Source organism: Carassius auratus, chromosome 42 (genome assembly GCF_003368295.1).
Source record: "Carassius auratus strain Wakin chromosome 42, ASM336829v1, whole genome shotgun sequence".
Classification (NCBI taxonomy): Eukaryota; Metazoa; Chordata; class Actinopteri; order Cypriniformes; family Cyprinidae; genus Carassius; species Carassius auratus.
Window position 1 is genome coordinate 1,966,566 of NC_039284.1, and position 23,722 is coordinate 1,990,287.

The 23,722-nt window shown below is 35.4% G+C and overlaps 1 protein-coding gene and 1 long non-coding RNA gene across 2 annotated transcripts; both read right to left on the reverse strand.

The window, feature by feature from the left end:
- Positions 1-5,532: 5,532 nt before the first annotated feature.
- Positions 5,533-18,969, reverse strand: LOC113060399 (uncharacterized). The gene is made up of 2 exons (XR_003278242.1): positions 18,819-18,969; positions 5,533-9,076 (listed from the first exon to the last, which is right to left on the reverse strand). It is a non-coding gene; the product is annotated as an uncharacterized LOC113060399 (long non-coding RNA).
- A 1,738-nt stretch (positions 18,970-20,707) lies between these two features.
- LOC113060400 (forkhead box protein A2) lies at positions 20,708-23,278 on the reverse strand. The gene is made up of 2 exons (XM_026229288.1): positions 22,851-23,278; positions 20,708-22,174 (listed from the first exon to the last, which is right to left on the reverse strand). The coding sequence occupies exons 1-2, from the start codon at positions 22,920-22,922 to the stop codon at positions 21,017-21,019; spliced, it is 1,230 nt and encodes a 409-aa protein (XP_026085073.1). The 5' UTR covers positions 22,923-23,278; the 3' UTR covers positions 20,708-21,016.
- Between the last annotated feature and the right edge of the window lie 444 nt (positions 23,279-23,722).

Consider the following 23,722-nt stretch of genomic DNA (forward strand, 5'->3'; position numbering starts at 1 on the left):
GATAAACAGTGATAATGCAATCATATCTTCTGTAACATCCAGATTGGCTTCTGTCCTTTTCACTTTCAGCTCTTTGGGCCACTCCCATTCTTATCGCTGGGTCGATGCCATGGCAACAAAGGAAGCTCCCAGCCCCTGTGCAATAATGCTGGTCCGATCAACCCCACATTCCTGTATTGACCACCCCGCGTGAGATTAAATGCAGGTGACATTTCCGAGGTGAAATTTGCAATTTCCACAAATATGAGTTGGCTGAAACGCGGCATGACAGCACATAAAATCAATACAAATATCCTGAATCCCTAATACCTTGATCCCTGTTAGTAGAGGGATGCATTACAACTAAGACACTGGAAGTGGGAGCAACAGCCCAGGAGCTGATCCCTGATTCCTATCGACTGGCTCCAGGCCAAACACTGCCGCAATAACAATTAGGTGTGCAAGTTTGTCGATTTTCTTCGGCTGCATGCATCAGCACAGGCAAACTTCTGAGCTCCCTATACTGGACCTTGCAAATGAGGAGCCCATTTTGCATAATGTGCATCTGAGAAAATGTTTTGACCAGTGATTTTTATTTTTTTATTATTATTAGCCAATTCGCATTTTAGGATTAAGAGATGTAGAATATAAAGAATAGGGCATTAATATGTGTTATTATTTAATTAATGCACTTGTTACACTAGTTACATCTATAATTACACTGTCAACATTACATCTACACCTTAACCTTCCCTAAAACCTAGTCATATCATCAAACCTGTCCCTAACCTTAACCATTATCCCACCTTGATAGCAGCAATAGTGATTTGTAATACAACAAGAACACTGCACTGTACCATCATATTTTTGATGTAAGTGCATGTTTGATGTAAGTATTTAAAGCCACTTTTTATAAAGTGGGACCCTCCATTTACTGTGAATTCAAATTATAAGCATATCAATTTCATTTTGTTGTTGTGATGGGGCTTAAATAATGTAGTACTTTAAGATGAAGTTTAAGATCAGTAACAATTAAAAATAATAATAATAATAATAATAATATAATAAAAATGACAATAAACATATGAACATTTGGCATACTAGTTTAAGAATCATCCACTAAACAAACAAAAAGAAAAGTCCCTAATTAAAAGTAGTCAGTTAATACTCATTGCACACTCTGGGGAATAAAACACCCTTCAGCATATCAAAATAGACAAATTATATATATATATATATATGTTTTATTAAAACAAACAAAGAAATTGCATACCTACACATAAAATATACATTTACTCTAAAAGCATGCTTCAATGAACAAGCAATAGTTTAAAAATGCAAATCAGTATAAACAAATAAAATCAGTTTTCATTTAACTTGAAATGTTAAATGCACAAATGGTGCAGTTTCCTGAGAATGTCCCTGGCTCATTATCATCTTGCTCTTCCAGTAATGTGTTGTTTTATACACTGGTAGTGAGAAAATAAGAAACAGTCCATTTAATGAGTAGTGTGCTTAAAGCAGGTGAAAGAGAGCTATTCAGCTTATATGTTACTCATTCACAATTCAGCAACGGACAAGCCTCCTCCAGCAGCTCGGAAACACAGTGTGTTTGTGTAGGCTCTGATATGTGATTGAAGGATGCCGTGGAATCATTGGCTGCTTAAGCTGCTCTGTCAGGAGGAATTAAGGCCTGGTGATCAGGAGCAGGACAGGTGGAATGCAAGAATGGAGATACCTTAATCTGGCTCTTTCAGAAGCGCCACTCTGCTGAGCGGTCAGGAGATCACGGGTTACACAGTTGACCCATAACCCTGGCGTACGAGTGTGTGGCAGACATCCGGACAGGTCCAGACTCCTCACCCTCCTATTCTGTTGTTTGCCATTTTTTAAAAGCGGGCCCAGAGCCATCATCATTACACTGAGAGTGTGAGATGGCCAAACCTTAATGTGTGTGCAGAGTTGCTCCGTCTGTTTGTAAGGCCCTCAGCTGAAGTGTGGCGGCTGTTGACATTCTTTATATAATATTGTTTGAATTTTTCATCAAGATCCTGGTCTGCATTACAAGAGCCCTTTTGTTTCTGAGTTATTTGTACATTCTTTGTACGTGTGTACCTAGCTCTTCTTTTGTTTGTTTGTCCATGTGTCTTATTTTAAACACCCAGTCCATTTTTTATCGGCCCCTGCTCAGTCCGGGTGGCGTTTGTGGGGTCATGAGCGGCGGTCAGCTGCGAACCCCCACCCATCCTGCGTCTCTTTTCGTTGGTACCTTTCGTGCAGGGGACCCTGACATGCCTGTGAATGCAGGTCACCACAGGTTACTGACAAAGGCCTGTGAAAGGGTGTTCTGTGCTCCACTGAATGGGCTGATGTGCACCATTAAATACAGCCTGCCATTAAAAAGAGTTTTGCTTGATACCCTCTCCTTTTCATGCACGTGAAAGTTAGTTTTCTCTTTGTTTCTCCTGTTTTGTCAGGGCGTTTGGCGTCTTTGTCATATTGTCAGTGTTGCAGCAGTGAAATGAGTTCATCTTTGAATCGGAGCCTGTTCTGTTGTGTTCGCACCCATAAATAAAGGAGTCATTTTTATAATCTCTGGTCAGTTCTGCTTTTAAATCTGGATCTAAGTTTAAACCCCTCTTCATTAGGTAAAGAAGATAAATGCTCATTAACAAAATACACAATAGTAGGACCATATTATTATTATTATTATTATTATTATTATTATTATTATTATTATTATTATTATTATTATTATTATTATTATTGCAGAAGTGCATGCTGGAGTACCACACTGATAAAAATAAATAAATAAATAAAAATGATTACCTAAATTTAAAATAATAATAGTTAAGTAAAAAAGTATATATATATATACATATATATATATATATATATATATATATATATATATATATATATATATATATATATACATATATATATATATATATATACATATATATATATATATATATATATATATATATATATATATATATATATATATATATATATATATATATATATATATACACACACAGAGAACTGGCACTATAAAAAAAAATTCAGGTTTTTCAAGTTTTTAGTTTCCATTTTAGATAACTATAATGACCTTGCACTAAGATTATAAACCAATTTATGACAAAAATATATTTTTTATGGGTTTATTCAGGTAGAAAAGGCTATTTAATAATTGCAGGTTACCACTTTTTACAGTGCTTGTAAAGACAATACACTAATATTGTAAATATTCAGCACCATGATATGCTCTAATTTCTATTTTATTTTATTTTAAAAGCACTTTTTAGCAAGCTGTAATATTAACTGCAAGCAACGGTATGTTGGCATTATCAGGCACAGCCCTCTCACTTTGTGTGTTAATGAATTTGTAGTGTGCGTGCACTCAATGAGGTTAATGGAAGGGATCTCGGAGGCTCATCTTGCCGGCCCAGCCCACTCTTTCAAGCCTGCTCTCCATGCATGTTTCCGGAAACGATTCTTTAGTCAGCTCGCTGCCTCTCCGCCTCCTCTATTGTTCTCTGCCCTCTAGGGTCCCTTCTCGCATTATCTGATGCCAATTCTGCATCACACTCCTCCTGCCCCCTATCTGAATGTCTCCTATATAGCTGTGTTATCTTATCCACAGTGTCATCTCTTTATCAGCCGTATCCCGACCCCAGCCGATCAGTCAGACTGCGTCGCAGAACTGCACACATGAGCACAGCTCTGCTTGCACATAATCCGCTCGCAGTATTCTTCAATTTGCTCTATCAAGACAGACAAATGACTATTGAAGGGAAGAAATAAAAAGGGTTTTGCCATTGTTGCTTGAGGTTGATCAAGTGTATTATAATATAATATAATATAATATAATATAATATAATATAATATAATATAATATAATATAATATAATATAATATAATATAATATAATATAATATAATCCCATGACCCTACAGATGACAATAAGTTAGAATAGAATAGAATAGAATAGAATAATGTAATAAGCTCACAAAAATATGATTTAATTACAAAATTACAATTATGATAAAAGTGAGCTTAATTGTAAGTTAACACTTTATTTTACAGTGTCTTTGTTACATGTTACATGTACTACTTATACAATATTAATAACAGTAAATTATGCATAATTACAAGCAACTAACCCTAAACCAAAACCTATAGTAAGTATATGTTGTTAATTACTAGTACTCAGCAATAAAATTAATTTCACTTTAACAAGACACCTTAAAATTTAAATGTAATGTAATGTTATACAATGTTTACAACCTTACAAAAAGAGAAAGAAAGAAAGAAAGAAAGAAAGAAAGAAAGAAAGAAAGAAAGAAAGAAAGAAAGAAAGAAAGAAAGAAATTTAAATGGAACCACATTCAGCTGCGGTAAATTGTCAGTTAATTACACATTAATAACAAATTAATAATAGTGTAATTAAACAATGCATGTTTTTAAGAAAAAAAGTTTTAGTATTTTTATTTTTTATTTTATTTTTAGGAGAGGATGAGAGTTGGATAGGTGGAGAGGTGCTTTTCTTTTCTTCCTCTGTCATTCATGGAACCTGCCTTCTACATTTGTTTCTGTTTCTTTCTCTGATCCCCACTGAATGAACACAAGGCTTTTCCTCCTCGCCGGCGCTGACGGACGGAATTGGATCTGCGTGACAGGTGAGTCGGCCCAGCTGCTACCTGTAGCTGCCACCCCTGTCAGACAGCAGCTGTACGTCTCTCACTCAAACACACACACACACACACTCACTCTCACTCACAAACAGTCAGTCACGCATCCAATCACACTCATTCAAAAACATAAGTGCATACACTCCCACACAGCCATTCACCCCGAACAATCATCTCTGCTCAGATGCCCAGCTAAAGGAGCAACATGCTCTGTGACACTACTGTTTTTTCATGAGACTAAAATGAAATGCATGTCATAGTTTTTATTTATTTCCTGTGTATTTTTTTATTTTTTTATTAAGATTTATCAGAAATGAATCTGTTTATCAGTTTCTAGTTTGGTGAATAAATAACAAAAAAAAAAAAAAAAAAAAAAAAACAGGCACAAAATAATTCATTCAATATGTATGTAAAATAAAACTACCCCTAATTCATCAAGATTATTTCTGCAAAATTAAGATTGACTTTACAGTCTTCCTTAAGCGTTTAAGGAGTTTTTGTCGGTTTCGTCCTTGTAGTCCTATCCACCATGACAGGATCACACACGCTTTGTCTAAGTATTATGACAGCGATGATTGTCCTCTAATGGCCTCTGTCTGTTCCTCTTCTACACCTCCGCTCAGGTACACCTGCCACCAGTCGAACGCCTCTCTGTCCGCCCCCATCCCCCTCTCTTTCCTCTGCAGTTGAATAATGGAGATCAAACGGTGGGCACGTTTTTAAAGCCCACTATGTTCTGCAAATACACCTTGACTAAAACTGTAATCATTTGTATTTGTGGAACAAATCTGTAAAACTGTTGTTATCTCAACCATGAAAACCTGCCATATGAAATAACAGTCACAAAGTCCCACATGTTTTTATACCATATTTAATCCACCAGGCTTTTATGGCTCGTATATTATGACATTGGATAATATGGAGTGCATATTTAGATGCCTAGACTGAGCCAAAAAGTCAGATGAAATTCTGATAGCTTCTAATGGAAATTAATGAGATATATAGTATAGGAGACTAAAATTCGATCATTTAGACACCAGAGGTCATTCTATTTCTCCCAATAATATGGCTTAGATTATATTTAAATGCTCAGTTTAATGAAGCTCAGTAGTCTGATGATTGAGAGATGAACAAATAAACTTTCCTCAAAAGCCTGATTATTATATTTGAGACTCATATTTGAGCATGATTTTTCTAAAAGATAATGTCTGGATAATCAAATAAACCCAAGTTGCTTCATTCCAGTAAGTGTTCATCTTGAAGTTATTTCTATTTGCACCGACCCTTAAAGTAAACATGAAGGATTGTGTTAGAGGCATCAAAAATGCATTAGGAATTTTTATAAAAGTAAAGGGTCTTGATCTCAGTCATAAAGGAAAAGGTTTTTTTTTTTTTGTTTTAAGTGGAGCGATTCAGTGACACATTACAAAAACAAACATGGTTTCCACCCCCTGGAATAATTCAAACTTATTCAACATTGTTTGTTGTCTAATGCCGTTATATTTAATTCTGCACCTCTCCCCAGTGAAGGCTTCATGGTAAATATAAGAAGTGCACTGGTTCAACTCCTTAAGAACTTCTCGACAATAAGCATTTACCACCTTTGATTAAAAGACATCATGTGCACTCATGTGCACACGCTTGAACCGTCCCGGAACCCTTGCTGCCCAAATCATGTCTGAGAAGACCATAGTGGAAGAATTTCTTCCTGCTCTCTCTTTAGTTATGGGATGTAGCAGATATCCAGTTTGACACCAGATAAAAAAAAAAAATAAAAAAAAAAAACTTCTTAAATTCCTTATTTTTCTAAGTTTGTGTATTGGTGGCATCTTTTAACATGTGAATGAATACACCAGACAGCCTTAACACAGGCTGCTGTGTGACCTCATTATAGGTGTGGAGCCAGACAAAAAAAAATAAATAAATAAAAGCTTCTTAGGATACTTGCTCTTTTCACGTTGCATTGTGTCTGAAACATCAAAAACTCAACAGAGCAACGCACCGTTCATCTGCTGCTTATTGCTGCCGGCTCACTTTGATTAGCTCACTTTCAGCCCACAATGGACACATATCTTGTTGAAGAGAGACAATGCCTACAAAGCTGATGCTTCAAATCCTTCAAAGCTGTGATCTGATGCATGTGTCTGCCTCAAAATACAGTACAGATTGATCTATATTTGGATATCTGTTCCTGGTATTATTTTAGTCCTTAAAGGATTTTATTATTATTATTATTATTTATTTATTTATTTATTTATTTATTTATTTATTTATTTATTTATTTATTTATTTATTTATGTGAATTTCAAATAGGCCTACTTTTTGGAACATTCTAAATCATGATGGATTGCATGTATCAGGTTTTATGAAGATTTTTTTTGTCCTGTTAGACATTCTGACATTCAGTTAGCCCCAAATTGTGACTGTAATAATTATATTTTAATATATTTTTTAGATGAAAATAATATATAATGAATATGTATATTTAATTAGAAAATGGAATCATTTCCCTTTTCCATATATTGTCTCAGACTAGAAATATTGCTTTTCCATAGAGTCTTAGACTTAGCCAGTTTGACAGAAATAGAAATATAAAATTTAAATACCTACAGTAGCTATATTTCTAATAAATGTCAAAAAATCATTTCCTCTTTTGTATTCTTCCTTACATTTTTGTGTGTGTGTGTGTGTGTGTGTGTGTGTGTGTGTGTGTGTGTGTTTGCACCCAACTCCCTTCCACGTCAAAACCTCATTACCCCTCTTGGTTATTTAAAGTGCTGCTTGACTAACTGACAAATATTAATATTATACATTTATGCAAAACAGAATCTGTCCATTTTCTAACAAGAGGCAGATTTTCTGTCACCCCACCCCGAGCACTGATACACCTGGGGGACGGTCGCATCCAGTAAAGTGGAGTTCACAGGGCCCCTTATGCAGCATTCACTGCTGCATATACACTCTTAAAAATAAAGGTTCTTTACTAATATCTATGGTCATCTTTATAGTTGAAAAAAAAAATTAATAAAAAATCATGCTAAGAAAATAAATATTATTTTAAGAACTGTTTTCTGATAGCTTTTTTGGGAAACCAAAATGATTCTTTCATGGCATCACAGTGAAAGTACACTTAAGGCGACAAATTACAAAATTTAATGCAATTTATTATCAATTAGAGACTTGCGAGCTCTAAATATATTTTGCAATTATTGACAATAAAGGTATACTGGCTCTATCATCATCTTTACTATAACTCTTAATCATTATGGTTAGATTAACTATTGTGCACTTTATACCTGCAAACAACCATGTGCACTAATTAAACTTATTAAATAATTATTCCCTAACTGCTTTTTCCTACTTTATATTTTTATTTTTGACTTGCAGTACTGTGCAGTACTACTCAGAGACAGGTGGCTAAATGTCCCTCTGCACTAGCTTTGTGCTCTTTCAACTTAATTTACATTGTTTACTTCAAATATGCTCTTTTCTTAAATGATTTTACATTAAACACATTTTAAATTAACAAAAGGTGTGTATTTCATGGATTAAAATGTTTAATTGTGATTGCATTAAATACGAGTTCAATGGAAATAAATTTAAAGCGACAAGCGACCACTCTCTCAATCAGCTCAAAACTAGCTTAAAGTGAGTTGACTTTTAGATGAACGAACCACACAAATTTCCTGTAGTAACAGTGTGATTTTCACTGGATTTTTAAAACACTGAGAGACCTCATAGGAGGTTCAATAATTTTACCACATTTTTCTGCATTTAGTAAGCTGTATTAATAGTCATGATGTTTATTTATTTAAAAAAAGGGATTTGTTTATTTCTATTTAAGCCTATGCCTGTTTATGATGGCTAATTAAGAATCCATAGCTCCTTAGGTCAAACTGTACTCAGAAAGCAGACTTTAATAGGCCAATGAAGAGTCTTAATTGTTCAAAGAAAAGGCAGGCTGAGAGCATCAGAGTTGAGTCGGTGACTCCGGTTGGCTGTCCTGTTGGTGTGGGCGGTCGTTCGTGCCTCCAGGCATGGCAGCCTGTGTTTGCAGTTGTCCCTAACAGCGCCGACCGACTCCAGCCCAAACACCTGTGTTTGCTTTTACGCTCACTCCCCCAATCTTCTCGGTGCAGGTCACATGATCGGCAGATAGCCCTGGCACCATGGGAATACAAAAGCAGGGGCTCTTAGCACAGTTAATCATTAATGTCAGGCTTCCTTGTGCCCCTCTCTCTTGACGTTGCAGATGTGAATGTTATCTTGCTCATGCATCCAGGTCAGACGTGACTGAGGGTAGCTGCAGGTGAACGTGGCTGATGGAAAGGGTTGAACCAGCAGTTACCAAAGGAAGGGGCATGGCACGACGGTGAAGTTGATTGCTGATTGGTTCAGATCTAAAAACAGAAGCATATTCGACACAATTAGAGTGTAAAGTATTTGTAAAGTATATATATTTATAATAATAATAATAATACAATTGAAGGGAGAATGGGTAAATATATTCACACATAGTATAATATTACAAGAATACCCATTTTTTGGTAACAAAAATATCTGTATTCCAGAAAACACATTGAAATATAATGTAAAACATATAGCAGCAACCACTGGGTTTGACATGGTAACTGAGAAATTGAAAGCGATAATAGAAGTTAAAGTAATATGTGCTAACATGGAACAATACATCCGTCTTTAAGGAATTAAGCTGGCTAAACCACAATCCTGTTCTGAAAAGATACTCAGATTGTACTTCTGCCCAAACTTGTTATTGGTTATTCCACAGACTCCAACTACCCCCATACAATTCCCCGATGCAAATACACTTACAATTAAAGGTTCTAAAAGGGAGTTTCACAGAAATTCCATAGAAAAACGATTTTGGGTTGCCCAAAGAACCATAATTTTCTTAGTGTAAAGACATTCTAATCATCAAAACATCCTTTTCACCATAAAAAAAAAAAAAAAAAAAAAAAAAAATATATATATATATATATATATATATATATATTGTGGAATGGAAAGGTTCTTCGTGGAACCTTAGATACCATCCCTTTATTTTTAAGAATATTGACCTGTTGAGTTTAACATATGTTCAAGAAAGCAAGGTTTTGATAGGTAACAAAGTTGTAGTGTGTCCATAGTTAATCATTCCTAACAATTAATGTGTATATCAATTAAAAGTTTTAGATAGAGGTTAAAAAACTAAGTAAAAGTACTCAGCATAGATCTACCCTAGCTATATATATATATATATATATGTAGGTCTGAGGTTAAAATTTGTTTGTGAGTCACCTGCGCATTGTCATTGTACATACTTGTTGTAGTAGAATTATTTGCTTTAAAACAAATATGGCTCATTCATTGTTATTATTATTGAAAAACAGTATGTGCAATCTAAAGAAAAGACAAACCTTTAACTTAAACTATATGTAGAAATATCACTGAACCCACAATGTTCAGATTTACACCACACGCTGTTTGTTGGTTCACCCTGGACGCTAATGATAAGAGCTTGGAATATGAGTTCACCACAGAAATCACTAGTTAACCAGAGCAGATGCCTCCCCCTTCTTCTGAAGAAACTCCCACCCACACACACACATGCATTATCACACTGCTCCTGTCAAAGAAATAAAAAGCGGATTATGAGGCATATTTCCTGAGCCCGGTCCAATGGGGAAATAAATAGTTCATTTGTTGAGTCAGAGCAGGCCCTAACCGTAGTGCGCTTTAAACAAAGGTGTCTGTTTACCAGCAGCAGGTAGAAGATGGATAGCTGGTTAAACATTGCTGGCATACCTGGCCGGTGCCATTGGCCGGTCAATGAGACCTACTGAGGGGACATTGTGTAGCTGGGTCTTATCTCTGGTGTACTCTTTGAGACCAGACCTGTTAGTGAGCGAAACGTTTAAAGAGATACAGATTGTAATGTTTGAGCTTTGGGCTGATGTGTATAGCCAAAGTGTTATCATTTAGCATTTCTGAAAATAAGTTAGAAGGAAATTGTTGGAAATATATGATTTAATGAAGCAGAATGTGTTAAAAGAGTTAAAAGATGACAAATGCTAAACATTTTCAGTGTTCTTTAAGAGCTGGACTAGTGGTCATCTTGTTTAACTTAACATACATATATAAAATAGTATATATATATATATATATATATATATATATATATATATATATATATATATATATATATATATATATATATATATATATATATGTTCAGTTGTCAACATTTGAACTGGATCACAAAAAAAAAAAAAAAAGATAATCAAAGTTGTCCTACGAAAAGAACGGGTATTGTTTTGGTTTTAGGACAACTCTGATTGTTTGAAAGGTTTTGATTTTAAAATGAAAATTTGTACATTTAAATTTAAATTTCACTTTTGATGTGAATAGCCATTTCAATTTAAGATGCCATTTATTTATATTATAATTTAGTTTTGTTGTTGTTGTTGTTGTTGTTTTATGTAAAAACTTTGGAATGCCGTTTTATGCATAAATCCATCATCAGATCAAATAAGTAAGTTCTGGAAAATTTCCTAAATTTAACAGAATACAAGATTAACAGACATACCTGGCCCTTAATTTTATTTAATATTTTGCCCTATTTTTTTATAGACGAATGTGTAAAAAAAACGTATTACTCAAGCCTTTCACAGCTCATGGTCTCTCGTTTAATCAATTACCAAAATACTGTATCACTTTTACGTAAATTTTTGCAAGTCTCACTTGGGTACACGTAAAAGTCCTTCAGCAGGGTGTGTTTTCATTCGTGTGTGTTCCCATAACTGTATCCTTGGCATGTTCCGGTACTTGCTAATCACCCAGATTTTGTGTGTTTCATCTCATATGAGTCAGTCGTTCTCAGCCGTTTCTGTGCAGTAGAGACCTGTGTCGTGTTTCAACACAGCGATTCTCAGCACCCATAAATTACACAGTGGTGGCAACTTAAAGAGGTGCTGAACAGCCATGAACAGAGCTTTACTTTACTATCAGTGAAGCATAAGACTGCACTACCCCACACGACCTGTTCACACACACTCACACAAACGTGCATACGTACATACATCCATTCACATACTTAGAAATAAAAATAAAAAACACAAGAATATAAAACAAATCTTTTTTTCTTTCTTTTTTTCAAAGCCATTGAAGGTATTATTATTATTTTGGGTTTCATTAAAATCCAGCATCCTTGTGACAGAACTGTGAAATCTGTCATCTTTCATGAGATCCCACAGCTTAAGCCATTTTATGCACTAATGCCTTAGTATTAGTCTATGAGTCATGACAAGAATGAAACGATTCTTCTCATCAACTTCTAGCTGCCTAATACAGCCATAATTCCATATTATTTTTCTGATGTGTCTGCACTGTTAGATTAAAGAATATAACATACTGTACGGTGAGAACAAAAAAGAAAGAAAAAAAATCAGCGGTCAACCTGATTTACTTTAAACTAACTATAGGCTATTATGTGTGATGTACATAGAAAAAACTCAAACCCATATGCTCAAAAAATAGTATCAAAAAAGTGAACACAAAAGAACAGGATGCATACTTCAGTGTAAAACACATATGTGCCAATTAACCTAAAAATGACACTTAAATATAGTCAGAAGTCAAAAATATTGCTCAGTATAACTGAAACAAACTGATAATATTAGGTGTGTTTTTTTAAGGATTAGCTCAGACCAAAATAATGTATATGGGTAACAATTTACAATATCTCATTTGTGAAAATTAATTAGAACAACAATTAGTTAGAGCTGTTAGTCTGTTAACATTAATGAACTTAAATTAACAAGCAATGAACACTTGTATTAACGTTAACAAAGGTTAACAAACAAGATAAAAAATATGCTGCTCAGAGCTAGTTTATGTTAATGCATGAACTAATGTTAACAAATGAAACCTTATCAGAAAGTTGTCTACGTTTTATGGTGTGCAATCACAACAAAGAAGCACATGAGCTCTGGAACAGGTTTTTTTCTTTCCGAGCAGCCATCGCATTGTCATCCATCTTTCTTTTTTTACTGATCAAAGGAATCGTGTGAATAGATTTCTTTGGCTACCACTCATTTGTGAAACACATCAGAGATCAGAGAGCTACTGTATCATTAGCACACAGCCCATATTAGAACCCTTATACTAGACAAGATAAGACTTGGCCCTCACACCGCAGTCTTGACCCTCTTTTTGCCTCAGTCTTTCCCCTTAAACGAGAGCACATGCAGAGGTGAAGCCCAGCCAACGAGATATACAAGCAATATGTAGCATAAGCATGTTGGTTCCCTAAATTAGGAAAAACATGCAAAAGTATCTACATGGCCATACAGTACAACATACAATGAGAATTAAACACATGGAGCAGCTGGACTCTTATCTGAACGAAACCCAGCAACAAAGGAGCCCTAAGACTAAGAGGCTTGATGCATGGGAAAGCTATGGGCCGGCTATTGTGACTGCCCTTCTGCTGAGCAAATAGTCCAAACTGTTCATTCCCCGTCTTCCATTCTCTCTCCGGCACATTGTTTGTGTCCTTGCATTTCATTCGGCAAGGAAGATTGCTCTCAGGCCCAGTGAGCAAACAGTCCAGAAAAGAGCCGGCTATCTTCTGCTGTTCCCAGGAGAACTAGCATTTTGATTTGGGCTCCAAGCTGTCAGAGGATTGGAGAGTTGATGTCAGGGCGCCTGAATTAATTGCTTTAAGCCGAGAAGGGGGCTGACAGCGTTTATCACCAACTGTTCAGTAAGATGTTTCCTCGTAATTATGCCCTCGACTTCGGCCGTGAGCTCCTCAATTGTTGGCTATTATACTTTATAGATGCAGGATGCCGCAGGACTCAATTAAGGATCTGGACTAAATAAACTTAAACATATCTGTGTGGATGGTTATTATTCTAGTCTGATATGGTGAGAAGTCATTAAGAACATAGTGAAATTCAGATTGTGTTGGATATTACACTAGCAGAAACTTCAGATCACACAGCGTGTTCTGTTGGCAGTTTCAGGTCAAACGCAATTCAATATGTGCTTCTCTTTTTGGAAAGTGAAATATTAGTGCCTATTTTTCCAAGTTCAACATTCATCCAAGCCAAACAACTATTCCTAAATGTCACAAAGGTCATATAGCTGTTATTTCAAGTACCATTTAACAGCTTAAATTAATTATAAAATTTATTGTGTTCTTGTCTGTTACTGTCAAAGGGCATCTCAAATGCAAAAAAAATTAATCTTCTCTATTCCCATTTTTCCCTTTTTCTATAGCTTCCAGAGAGAGAGCATTTGCATGTTAAAGGCAATATGAGTCTTAACCTGTCGCATAAAAGGCACGTGGATTTGTTTAAATTATGAAGCACCTCTCATAAATGTCTTCACTGCTCATAGCCATCCCTGATTTGTTTCAAAGGTGGCCTCATGGCAAGGCATCCTCCAACAATGCTTTGTTTTGCATGTAAAAATGGCTCTGAGTATGATTTGCATTGGTATAGGTTTGCACTGGTTGTAGAACGGTCTATGGGAAGAGTGACCTCAATGATGAGTTGAGCCTTTTAACATCCTAATTCACAGTTATGGTAACGGTTGTTGCTAGTAATGTTGCCTGGACCAAACATACATAACCTTTACCTCTTTTCTTTTGTTCATTCTGTTTTTGTTGTTGCTGTTTTTTCAACAATGTGTTAGAGTGTTTTTTTTTTTCCATATGGAAATTGATTTTTAATGAAAACTTCTAAACCTGGAGAGACAAACCTGCTGTGAGTTCTGAGGTTGATAATCGATTGGATAAGCTTTTGTTAAAGCCATTTTTCAACTTATTTCATCTTATTTAAAAATAATAATAATAATGTACTAACTATATATATATATATATATATATATATATATATATATATATATATATATATATATATATATATATATATATATATATATATATATATATATATATATATATTCCATTAAGTAACCAGTCTTGTACATGTATTTTTATGTATTTGTCAAATTTTCAAATCCTTTCAAATATACGAATAACTCCATTTGAACAAAGTTTTTATCCCATGGGAAAGGGGAGCGGAAAAAATTTATCTGAAACCATTGCCACTGAAAAAGTGGATGAACACCAATGCACTCTGTTTTGAGTGTTTAAATGCACCTTTTCAAGGTACTTTAAATCATGCTTCAGAACTATTGCTATGCTATTCATGGGAATCAGCAATTGAGTTGCTTTTGTATAACAGTTAAACAAACTCTTCCAGTGGTTAGTATTGTTTTTAAATCTGGTTTAAAGAGGCCTCGTTAAAATGATCACTAACTGATGCTATAGTCATCGCTTCTGTAAACTGGAAACAAAGACATGCTTGGTGATAATAAATCATCTAAAACAATGAGGAAAGCTCTTGATCTGACATGAAATTGAATTAAACTGCCTGCTATGTGGCTGTCAGCGCGAGGAGAGGGGTTAAACATTGTGTGTCAGGGGACCACTACTGTGTAGCATCTGAGAGTATAAACGTAACAGAGGCTCATCCGGGCTTTTTAACAGGCAACACCCTAGACATTAATCTCTTTGTGATAAATGCATTTATACTGGATTAAACTGAAGATTGCCTTTAGTTTGAGAAAGTGTTGATGAATTATTTAGGTCTGAGTTGGGGGAATGTGGAGTCTCTGGGGACAGTGTGGGTAGAGATCCTGGATATGTATTTACTAGTAGGTTAAATCGGATTTGAAAATGAAAGAACATCAACTGGTATTTGCTCTCCCATCATGTTTTCTCATGTCTACATTTGTTAAGTGGTTTACCAAACAAATCATTTGAATGTAAAATGAATACTGTTCATTTATAAAGAATCTTTATAAGCTGTCTTCTTCATCAAGTTTCACATTGCAACAGTTATAATAAACAGAAAGAAGCATCACTACAAAACTCTTAAATCCTGCAGCCAGATGTGTTTGTGTGTGTGTTTATTGTCCATGAATGCTCGAGGAAAAATATCCTCATGTATGTTGCATGAGTATGTCCATCGCCCTCTAAACTACAAGCTCCTCAGTGTTGAAAAGAATAAATAAATAAATGCAGAAATCACCTTTGTGACATAGCCCTCTCACGTACAATAAATTGGACATGTTCTATCTTGGAATAACCTATCGCCTTTACCATTTCAGCACTGGGAACACATGCAGGACACAATCGGATTTGCTTTTGTTATGCAGGGAATCACGCAGGGGCATCTGGGTTTGTTTGCCTTTGGTGAGAAATGGAGATTGGTTTTGAGGTCTGAATAAATTGCTGGCGTCTGTGTTTATTGCTTTCATTAAGATTTAATGAGTCAAGTGTCCTTCCCAGTGACTTAGATTTTACCCACAGCATTTGACCACAGGAAATGCTGGGCAAGTCTGTGAACTATTGGCATCTGTACCATGTAGACTTGTTTGTTAACGTAAGTGTAGGAAATAGCATAGGTTGTCATTTAATATCCTACTTACTTCATCCATAAAATGGAATCTGGCATTTATCCAGCCAATTTATCCCAAAAAGACACTGATGTTTAAGCAATAAATCAGGCGAATGGGTTTGTTGAATGGACATGTGGTTTGGCCTGTACGTCTAAGAATTTCACACCAAGCTGTTGGATGAGTGGGAACACAGGCCAGAACCATTACAGTCTTACACTATTTCCGCTGCATTTGCCATGATTCTCCAACCACAACACTTTGAATTCCGAGACAATCATCCAGCCTTTTTAAGCTACAGAATAATGGACAGTGTTCTTATTCAGAGTGTCTGAAGGGTTGGGCATGTACATGACATTAAAAGCATAATAAATTAAAAAAAAAAAAAAAAAAAAAAAAAAAAATCTGGTAATAATTAATTTCAAAACAATTTAAAACAATGCCACTTACTCATCCCATTGATTACTACAGTAAATTGCTCAAGAAAGGCTCATTTCGTGTTTTATTTTAAAAACAATTAGTCAGCTCATATCATATATCACATCTGATCAGATTATTGACTTAAAGAAACAGGTGTATCTGTTCATGCTTATAATATTACTCAGATTATACTTTTTTATGTATTAATTTATATTTGTTACTTATCCGTTGTTATTGGGGTGGAAACTGTCCTTATTCCAAAGCACGCAATCAGTTCAAGGTCATATTTAGGAAAATAATAGTGTGCTCCAATGTTTTCTGTCTGACTTTGTTAAACATGTAGACCAATTGATAAATATGAAGTACTATCAACAACACTGAAAAAAATGAAGATAAATAATATAGATTTCTTTGCATTTTAAATGGGAAATAGCTTTATAAACTATATTATTTCACCAAGCATTAGTACGCAACTTAAAAAAAATCGTGGAAATATAATATGGAATTGTTGTTTTTATGTGTAGGCCTATTTACCCTATTAATATTTTATTAGAATATGTTTAACGGGAACATTTCGGACTAGTACTATGTAATCGTAGCCTATATTGCGCAGCGTTAAAAAAAAAAAAAAAAAAAAAAAAATATATATATATATATATATATATATATATATATATATATATATATATATATATATTAAAGACTATTTAAAAGACTAGCCTAATCCTGTTCGGCATATTGCAGTGAAACTACCTTTTTAACTTTAGGGTGTAAGATTAGTCGTCTGGGTTGAGTATTAATATAGTGTGGGACAGCAGCAGGATTAAGAGTATTTGGTCTCAAATCGGGGCAGTGCGAACGGTCTCTCAGCAATGGGCTAAAGCGGCATTACAGCTTGTAAGATGGGTGTCCCGCAGATCTCCCTGGAGACCAGCTCCACTTGGGTGTTCCAGGACTGAGTCGAGTAAAATACGTGCTAAAGCCATTAAGGTTATTTTTTTTTTTTTTAATTTTTTTTTTTTTTCAAAATTAGCTAATTTTGTGGTTTAGGTTACAATGTCAGTCGTTAATGTGCATCCAATTCAATCCAAATAAATCCAAATAAATCAAAGTTTCAAATCCTAGTCATGTAATTGTGCGAATTATTCGTTAACCATATTTGGCCTGCATTATGTATGTATGTGACGTTGCTACTTATGAAAGTTCTCCTTGAGAAACGTTTTACTCCTAATGAGAATTTTGAGGATTGCTTTAACAACAATAATAGTTCGATTTTTAGATTTTGTTTTTATTTGTTTAAACTTGCAGCTTGTTAAAATAATGGATTTAAGATAATAAATATAAACCAACAATAAATATGTTTTAGATCTTAGCCTACTTTAATGTCACTACCCCACTCTATCTAAAAGCAGCTTGAACTTTTTCATTCCAGGCCTCATGTCTAAGATATTCACAAGTAAATATTGGTAATATATTATTAATAATAATAATAATAATAATAATAATAATAATAATAATAATAATAATAATAATAATAATAATAAATGATGATTATTATTGTTGTTGTTGTTGTCGTTGATGTTGATGATGCATGATGATGATGCTTTTTTAAGATTGTACAGAATCGACGGAAAATCTTAGAAGCTTTTTATTATTTTATTTTTCGTTGTAAGTGTAAACCTGATCTTCCTATAAATTTACATGTTAAAACTTATTTAGACTGATGTCAAACATTAGGTCTACATATATTGTATAGCCTACTCATGTTGATGGCTGTTGTTATTTGTGTCTCTGGAACGATGTAAACAAAACAGAAATTCGCCAGAAATGTTCTTCTTGGTTGTCGAAACGCTTTAAATGAGAGTCTTGTACAAGCGTAATTTGGTTGCAACGACTATGCTTTTATCTCCATAACAAGTTCGTTAGATTAAAAAACAAAACAACAACAATAAGAACTCTACTGTATATCTGAGAACTCCATTTGATGGGCTGCATTTGTTGGCATGGCAAAACCCATGCAAGTCTCCTGCAGTATCACTGGTATCAATCAGCTGGAATAGCCACCTGACAGTCGGCTGAAAGAGCCCCTTAACATCAGCACTTGAGCTGTGTCTGTTCAAGCGTCGAACTATATTGCCCCGAAATCAAGGTTTCACGCACAAACCTCCAATATAAAATCCCTATCAAGCCAAACACACGGCATGCATCGAAAGCCTAAGCAGTGAGCTGGATTAATCATGAAAATGTTCGTACCTGGAGCCTGCAGAACGGTATCGGAGCCTCTCCCGCTGCCTTCTGCACAGGGCTGGGAGCCTCGCGGCATTTATTTGAGCTCAAACTCTGTCACTGTTGACTTTAGCAACAAAGCAAAGATTTCACTGCCCCGCTAGTTAAAAAAAAAAAAAAAAAAAAAAAAAAAAAAAAAAAAACACTGATTATTTTACCAAGATATTGATCAGTGCGTTATAAAAATTCAGCCTAGCATTATGTCTAAAACAAGGGGCAGCGACATTTAATTTCTGTGTAAATTTACCTAGAAGTGACGTGCTCTTATTCAAAGTTTACACTCTTCATGTACACATGCTATATGTATTAATACCGCCTTTTTCACTGTTTACCAGTTTTTGTTTATTCGCAGATCATGGGGGTTTGAAATACAATGGAATGGACTGAGAACTGAAAACACAGAGCTAACAAAACCAGGCCTTCTTTGCCATTATTCAAGATGAAGGAGAATTCACAAAGTGTACACATTGATGTGATACCCCAGGGGGATGATTTGTTGGCCACAGATGACTTCTTGATCTGCAAGTTTACTACTAAAAGGAGAAAGCCTGTAACAAGTTTTGCCTGTCAAATATGCTCCTGGAACATTTCTATATCTGGTTTTATTAGGACAAATTTTTCCTGTTTTTAATGTTTTGATTTTTTATTTTTTTATTACATCAGAGGGGTTTCTAGTCGGAAAGAAACGAGAGACTTCGTAAAGATGACAGAAGACTGTTATTTTTATCAAATCAAATCAAAGTTTATTTATAAAAAAAACATTGTTTTCCAAAGTGCTGTATAAGCATAATCAAAGTAAAAAAAAAAAATTACACATAACATAAATAACAAACAATAACACTAACCAAATACATAAAAACAGCTCTCAAACGGAGTTCAATTCCAGAGCATAAAAACAAGCTTAAGTCCGGATTTAAAAACAGCAAGTGTTTGGGCCTGTCTAACATTTAGAGGCAAGTTATTCCAAAGCGTTTGTGCTGCAACAGCAAAAGCCCGGTCACATTATTATTATTATTATTATTATTATTATTATTATTATTATTATTATTATTATTACTATTACTATTATTATTATTATTATTATTATTAAGTTACGTCTAATAAAAAAAACGCAAGTTTTCATTTAATATTTGTTGCAAAACTGGTGAACTGTTAGCCTATAATTTGCTAGATTTTTACATCATAGAGTCTCGCGTCTAATTCGTAAACGAGTCAAATGGGCTCGGGCTTTTTTATTTATTTTTGTTTATTATTATTTTTATTTAACTAATTTAGAAAATGTTATGTCATTAGGCATATACTGTGCCTGTATAATATATATATATATATATATATATATATATATATATATATATATATATATATATATATGTATATATATATATATATATATATATATATATATATATATATATATATATATATATATATATATATATATAATGCAAAAAAAAAATTGTCGGTTTTGACTTGGGTTTCCCGCTACATTTTGTTGTCATTTGTCATTGTTGTACATTTTGAATATAACTAATACTGATTATTTGGGGAATTTATGAATGTTTTGATAAGTTTGTAATTAAAAACATTTTAGCTTATTTCATTTATCAGAAAAAAAAAAAAAAAAAAAAAAAAACTTTTTTCTGTTTTTATTGTTGATTTATTATTTCACGTCAGGTTGAAAATAGCAAAGAAATCAAAATAATTTAACTGTGGCAGCAAATCTGTATCCCTCTCAACTAAGTGATACAATATATACATATATAAATTGATAATTCTTTGAGCAAAATTACATTTATTATTATTGTTTTTGTTGCTGCTGTTTTTGACGACACAACACAAATGAGTGAAAATCAGAATTGCGAAAACATTCCAAATAACACTTTAATATAGATTTTGTTCTTGTCATCAACTACAAGAATACACATTTACAAGCCATAAATAAGTTTACACAAGTGATTCAAGAACTTCAGTCCGTCCTCAGTTCTGCGGTGTGAATTTGGTCCATTTTCAAAAGCCGGCTCGAAGAGTTCCTCACATTGTCAACATATCTTTTACAAAATAATTACTAATGAACATCTAAATTAACTGGGAACGTCAAAAATCAGAATACATATACTACACAAACATTTTACAAATGTACAAATTTTCATAAGGTCCGTGAGAGTTTAGGAAGAGTTCAGGATGGGCCTGGAGTACACACCTTGATAGTACGATGTGTCCGGCGAATCCAGGCCCACTTTGCTCGCCATGGAGCCCATGGATAGCGCGCCGGCCATCGGAGAGCCGTAACCGTAATGCATCACCTGCTCGTATGCCTTTAGGTCCATTTTGTGATGCTGTTGCTCCGAGGACATGAGGTTGTTGATGGAGAAGGGGTGATTGAAAGAATAGTGATGTTCTGGCTTCAGGTGTCCATCATGCGCCAAAACAGAGTGATGTTGGACCAGGAGATGCTGCGCTTGGGAGGTCGGGGAGGCTCCGTGGTCCGGGCTCAGACCCTGAGCCGACTTCATGTCAGACAGGGATCTTTTGTGCTCGTTGCTAGACGAGTTGGAACGAGGAGATTCGTTCCCGTTGCAGCTTTCGGAGCTGCTGTTTGAGCCGCCCTCGGAGGTTTTCCGACCCGGCTCCTTGCTCAGTTTCTTGTCACACTTGAAGCGCTTTTGCCTCCTCAGATAGCAGCCGTTTTCGAACATGTTTCCGGAATCGGGATGAAGGGTCCAAAACGAGCCTTTACCCGGTTTATCCGGGGAGCGCGGCACTTTCAGGAAGCAGTCGTTGAAGGACAGCGAGTGGCGGATAGAGTTCTGCCAGCGCTGCTGGTTCTGTCGGTAAAAAGGGAAAAGGTCCATTATCCACTGATAAATCTCACTGAGGGTCAGCATCTTACTGGGCGACTGTTGGATGGCCATGGTAATTAGAGAAATGTACGAGTAGGGCGGCTTGGCGTGCGTGTAGCTCCTCCGGTAGGACTTGGGGTCTCTTGATCTGTTTATGGTTGACTGGCCATACATTGGGCTCATAGCATTCATATTACTGTACGAGGTTAAGGCGTTCATGGAGGGCGCTTGCGCTGCCATGGGGCTCATGGTCGGGCTCAGGGCTGCGCTCATGCCCGTCATCCCTGCTCCCATGCCGGCCATCGCTCCCGCGCCGGGAGACATGCCGGTCATTGAAGGACTCATACCCGTGTTGACATAGGACATGTTCATGCTGTTAGCTGCCGTCATGTTTGCTGTCGAACTCATTCCGGACATAGTCATGTAAGTGTTCATGGAGTTCATTCCCAGTCCGGTGTTCATGTTGCTCACCGAGGTGTAACACTGCGAAAGAAATCAGACAATACGATTAATTAGGCTACAATGCAACTCCAAACAGTACATATTAGAATCGCTGGCTTCGCTAAACTGAAGAGAAGCGTTTTATATTTTTTTATTTTTAATTTTATTTTTTGTAGCATGGGCTATAATTAGTTTTATATAAACGTTAATGTTTTGTATTATTATCATTATTATTTAATAGTTCTTTTTTTCTAACGAATTCATCTGGAGATAATGTGTCATGGGGTGTTACTAAAGTGAAAGTCTTTTCGGGAGGCAGATAGAAGATTCCAACATATTAAAGGAAACCCCAGTTGTAGTCGATATTAGGCTACCACCGCTCAGAAATGTTAAACCAAGAACAAGTAGGCTTTTTGTTTAAAAGTCAAATATCCGGTTATTTTCGCTTCCGAACGCCCGATGTTGTTGAATAAGAAACCCATGTATTCGTCGGTATCCATAATTGGAAATGAAAAGTTTGCATTGCATGTCAAGCACAACTTTGTTAGGATAGTGCAGGGCGTCGAGATGATGGGGGAGGATTTGGAGGCGCCTCAAGTCAATATTTGATCTCAAAGTTAATATTATCTCAGGGCTAATATTGAGTTGTATAAAACCGGATCGGATTTCGACGAGGAGAAAAAAAATACATATATATTTATTTAGGTGAGTTACCCACCTCGGGCTCTCCGTAGTAAGTGCTCCAGTCTGCTGCGTGTTCGTGTCCCTCCATTTTGACAGCACCTAGCATCCTTGAATAAAGTTCCCTCTACTTTCAAAACGCTTCCCCACACGAGAAATGCTGCTATTGTGGGTCCTTTGGCAGCCAAAAGGTGGTTGTTGGGGACCACGGGATACACTCGTGTCGTCGTCGTGCTGTCCTCCTGTCAAGGGCTGGCGCATGTGTGTGTGTGTGTGTATCTGAGATGATTGCAGTTGAAATGACGCCTGCTGCTGGCTCTTAACGCTGTGATATAGATCTGTGCGCCCGGGCGAGCCTCCAATCCCTACTGCTTCACTCGGCCCCTATTTGAATAATCTGCTCACACCTAGGCGTGAGACTTCTCCATTTGCCCCCTATTGTACACCTGCGCAGCTTGAAAAGAGCAGCCCCATCTGAAAAGATTCATTATATCCTACTCTTATTGTATTCCAGCGGGAGAAAGGGGGGAATAGAAATTTGGACTGCTGGGAGAACAGTGGTTTGAAATCACATGCAGATAAAATAAGGAAGAATGGGTTTAAGAATGCCAGCACCTCTGGGTGTTCTTTAGTCTTTATTCGGATTATTCAACTGTCCGAGTGTTTTCATTCCAAGTTCGTAAGCAGTTTTCAAGTTCGTAAGCAGTATTTTATTCATAATCAATGGGAAGCAATAAAAATTAAAAAATAAAATAAATAAAAAATAACACCCTTCCATGGTATATTTGACCAAATCCATACCATTAGTATTATTATTATTAGCCTATTATTATTATTAAAAGCTTTTTAACCATTTACCCGTAATGAATATTATTTTAGAGCTAAATATACAAGTCCAATAAACATAAT